Source organism: Electrona antarctica (assembly GCF_951216825.1).
Source record: "Electrona antarctica genome assembly, chromosome: 4".
In the NCBI taxonomy this organism is placed as follows: Eukaryota; Metazoa; Chordata; class Actinopteri; order Myctophiformes; family Myctophidae; genus Electrona; species Electrona antarctica.
The window spans coordinates 27,865,703-27,870,702 of NC_136809.1; the positions used below are offsets into that span (position 1 = coordinate 27,865,703).

A 5,000-nucleotide genomic window follows, 5' to 3' on the forward strand; every position below is an offset into this window, starting at 1 on the left:
CAGCAGATGAGAACTGCAAAGACAGCAGAGCATACACAGAGAGAGAGAGAGATATGGAAAGAGAGAGAGGATAATGTAAAATAACTCTGACAGTGTAATGGAAGCCAATGGGTTCATTTGGTATCAGTAAACTGACCCGCGAGGGCCCATTTGGTTTGATTTAAGTCATACGTGTACATGTACAGTATAATCTATGTCTCTGCACTGTCCATATACTGTAGCTTTACTAGGCCTATAGCCTGATCCATACATATCAGCTATTTATTTGACTAGTGTGATGATATTGGTATCGGCAATATTATTCAGCCTTTTACCACTTTTAACCTGGCGTCATAATTTGGGTATGTCAATGTAGGTGAAGCATTTCAAATAATGTTCACAAATAGCAGATCTACACGCTCACATTATTTTTCAACATTTCTCATAGTTCAGTGTGTTTGTATTTTAAATTTACTTGTTTGCTTGTGTATTGTATAATTTAAGTTCTTTTCAAATATATTTTTTATCAATTTTTATTTGTTTGCTCCTAAATTCAAGCCTCACTCTGACATCATTGCCGCTAGAGGGCGCTATCCCCTTGGATCACAGCGTTATTTTTCATATTGGATTTCCCATACGGAAATCTTAGATCGGGTCGTATAAAAACTGTGTTCCAACTTACAAAATAAACAAACCACCCTGGCGACATTACATTATATGAAGCAACTAATGGTGAAAAAGTACTAAGCTTTTCTCCAAACAGACGTTAAAAATCGCTGGGATTTGCCTATGCTATGGGATTTCCAATGCAAAAAAGAATGCTGTGACCCAGGTGTAGTAGGAGTGACGTCAGGACTTCGGTACTCTATGTAAGACATTTTAAACGTAATCGGAATTGGCTGGGCTCTAATGCTATGTTAATTATTTGTTCACATTAATGTATGTTATTTTGATATAAATATATTCCATCCTCTGCTTTTCCACAGATGCTATGCAATTTAAATACCATGTTGTTTAGATAGACGCTATGTTTGATATTTACCTGGTATTGTATTTATTTGTATCACTTAATTGTTTTCTTTTCATTATTTACGTGACCATTTACCCTGCTGTTTGTTAACTAGGGGTCAAGTCATTTACACATTTGTAAGTTGCTGTGATAAGTGCCAAAAATCGTATGCCATCCAGTTGTCAGCACAGCACAGTATACAGTACCAAATTAACACTGGACTGGAATGCGACGACAAATGGAAAGCTGCTGTTGCAGTCAGTAAATAAAATGATTCTCCGAGATAGAGAGAGAGAGTGGGGGGAGAGCAGGTACTGCAAGTAGAGAGAAATGGATACAGAGCCAAAGGACAGATCATCACAATGAAGGAACGTCAACAAACAAAAGCACGAGGAGAGCCAAACAAAACCTAGTACGGGAGAGTGGAAACAAGAGTAGAGTGAGAGGTGGTGTGTGCATGTGTGTATGTGCGTGCGTGTGCGTGTGCATGTGTGTGTGCGTGTCTAACTTGTCCTGCAGCTGGCGGAGTTTGTCGTCCCTCTCGAGGAGCTGTGCGCGTATAGCTTTGTTAGCCGCAGCCTGCTTCGTCGCCTCTGCACTGGAACTCTGCAAGGAACACACACACACACACACACACACACACACACACACACACACACACACACACACACACACACACACACACACACACACACACACACACACACACACACACACACACACACATGCACACACACGCAAGCAGGAGAGAAGGAAGGAGTGAGAGTGAGACAAAAACAATGTATAAGAGGCTAAAGACACCTGCCAGAGGAAACGTGAATGAAAAAGAGACAATTAACGAGAAAGGGAGAGAAGGGCGTTTAATTGTGTGTGCGTGTGTGTGGCGGGATGGTTTCTAAGCAAAAGGGAGGACAGGGTACACGTACACAGAAATGTGTGTGAATTTGCTATGCATGTATTTATGTGCCTGTGTGTGTGTGTGTGTGTGTGTGTGTGTGTGTGTGTGCGTGTGTGTGTGTGTGTGTGTGTGTGTATTAAGACATGGGGGGGCTTTGTGACACCGGCTGATAGCAGGTCAGCCGCAGTGTGACTCCTCATTAGGCGTACAGCAGGAGGGTGCAAGGTGCTAAAGGAGGTTAACATGGACGGACCTGGACGGGACGAGCAGAGTAATGAGAAGCGGCAATTTAATGCCCTACCCCCCAACCCAATTAACAATATGATAAAAGCACATAGGAGCAAATACAGTGTACTCTATATGCACTTTTTTGCACTCTATTCTTTCATGCTCTATTGTTTTCTAAATAACATGTTTTCAAAATCTGTGGCAATATTGTGCTATATGTTGTAATAATGGCATTACTGCAGAACTACAGTGCACCACTTAGGACATAATGTATCTGCAAATACATTGTATATAAATCAGTCAACACAGCCTTTCAAAACCAGAAAATGTAAAAAAAAAAAGAAAGAAAAAAGTATCTTTTATAAAATGGGTTCATACGTTGGATATTCTTCTACTGTATTACGGCATGTTTTATGTGTCATTGCATGGAATCCCACCTCATAGGTTAATACTAGGGGTGTAACGATATAGTAACTGCATCGAAAATTCTATTTTAATTTCAAGAATTATATCGAAATGGAAACTCAACATATCGTATCGTTTGTCTTTGTATCGCATTGTTTTGAAATGCAAATAATCAATTGTATCAATACTAAGCACTTTGCTTTGTAATTAGCAATTTTAAGAAGAAAAAGGAAAAAGAGTGGTTTAATTACATTTCCATTCCATATCGCTACACTTGGTCTATTGATAAATGTGTGCATTCTCTGTGTTCATGTTAAGCCCAAACCACACCAAAGGGTCAGGTTGGGACAAAACTGTTCAGTGATGTATCTCTCGCTGTTAAAATGTATATCGTTACACCCCTAGTTAATACCAGTGTCCCTCAGCACTGTGGGATTATATTCTTAATTTAACAGAGCTTTATACATGCTTTCCCTTCAGAATTGGCATTCTTGTCACTTGCAGATCTACACATGCGCAAAAGTGCGCGTGCGCGCGCACACACACACACACACACACACACACACACACACACACACACACACACACACACACACACTTTGAAACAGTTGTGACAGAGAGCCCTGTGGCTGCCGTGTGATCATGATGACACAGACAGATATGTGAATGTGCGTGCGCTCCCTTTGGTTTAAAGTGAGCCGCGTGTCCCTGATGGGAACTCTGACAGCGCACACACTCAAACCCCCCAACACCCCCCACCCCCGCTGTGCTCACTTCCGCACTTCTCCCTCTCTTAATGTCACTTGACATGACTTGTAGGGCCTGTGTGTGATGACTGTAGCAATCTGTCTGGTGACACTGACGGAAGGGGGAGGAGCTCACGATGGGAGTGGGGGCCTTAATGCCACGGTAACCACAGTCAACACAATACCCCTCCCCCCATTCGACGTGGGGGCCCGTCTCTGCCCGTTACCCCTCGTTTCTCATCTCCCTGACAGGAGCCCCGTGGATGATCAAATGATGAGAGCAGGCTAATTCGTGTCGGAAGTCACATACAATTTCAGATGATGATAAGTGTAAATTGGAAAGATGGAGAGGGAGAGAGGTAGGTTCGATGGGAGGTGAAGCTGTGCCACCATTGAGAGAGAAAGAAGGAGACAAACAGTGTGGTTCAAATAAAAGCAAAACATTTAAATGACAATGTTGAAATTGGCAAGCTTTGCCTTCTGAAAATGACAAAAATGCTGATACTCAATATCTACAATATAATAAATATAAGTAAATATTGATATTTAACACAATGGAGCTGTAAGATTAATTTCCACACTCTCAGAGTTAAATGAATATTAAACTTTTACTTTTATAAAATGAACACCTTGTTTGGATTTTGCTGTGTATTTGGCTTTATACAAATTGGGAAGCTAATAATAATAATATTATAATGATCCCCTCAAAAGCACACGGCAGCAAAGTCACCCGTTAGGTTAACAGGATCACACTATGACAACAGATCAAACAACCAAGAGGAAGGTCACAATTACACCCATTTGGTCCATTTGGTTGCATTTCTACACTCGGCGAGTTCCACTAACGCTGAGGTCCTACTGTGAAGACGAGCAGGTCAGTGCCCCATGCCACTCTTATCCCAGTCAAACAAACACTGACCTTCAGCCGGGTCTGGAGCTGTTTGACCTCAGCCTCCAAGGCCTGGAGGGGGCCCGGGTCAGGAATGGCCTTGTCTTGGCTGCAGCTCTCTGTAGTTGGTGGTGGTGGGGTGGGCTGAGGCAGTCTGACCTGTCTCCATTGCTCCAGCTCCATCTCCAGCACCCTCTTCTGCTGCTCCAAGCCTGCCAGGTCACAGGTCAGCTTCTGTACACACATATCGACATGGATAGACAGAGGTATAGCTTACTGTAATGCCACTAACAACATACAAACAAACAAATGACAGGAGACCTGAATTTATACTATCGATCCCACTCTGGAGAGAGAGAGAGAATGATTTGGTTATATGCCACACTGCTACAGTAACTAACTAACTACAATTCAGTTTAGTTTCCTTGCACAATCATGATAAACATTGAAGCGGAATTACCACTATCCAAAAACAACACCTATAGAATCCAATAACAATGTGGCGTCCTTGCCAAATCCTAAACTATCGATAGTAAGTTACTGTGTGCTTGTACAAGAACAATGTTCATTTTTTGTATGCATACTCTCTACTTTCACACTCTTTTTAAGTTTCACTTCACCAGGGTTTTGCGATGTCTTGCATGTTGCTGCATGCATGAGCGGTGATTGGTGTACTTTTGATGGTACAGACACCAGGGGTCACCAGGTGGGTTAAAGTCAAAATAAACTGTAAACTAACTTATTCAAAATGATATAGTCTGCACCTGCTCATAAACCAGTCAAAAGTGATACCATTCCCATGCATTTCAATGTAACTTTTATAAAGGAGCGATAAGGACTGTGAGA

General features: G+C 41.9%; 1 protein-coding gene across 2 annotated transcripts in view; it reads right to left on the reverse strand.

Moving 5' to 3' along the window:
• Positions 1–5,000, reverse strand: part of cntln (centlein, centrosomal protein) — a 174,971-nt gene that overhangs the window by 51,486 nt on the left and 118,485 nt on the right. For both annotated transcript variants that reach the window (XM_079499232.1, XM_079499231.1), the window contains exons 19-20: positions 4,185–4,388; positions 1,497–1,594 (exon numbers count right to left, since the gene is read on the reverse strand). In XM_079499232.1, the coding sequence (XP_079355358.1) occupies positions 1,497–1,594; positions 4,185–4,388 (302 nt within the window). The remainder of the gene's footprint in view (positions 1–1,496; positions 1,595–4,184; positions 4,389–5,000) is intronic.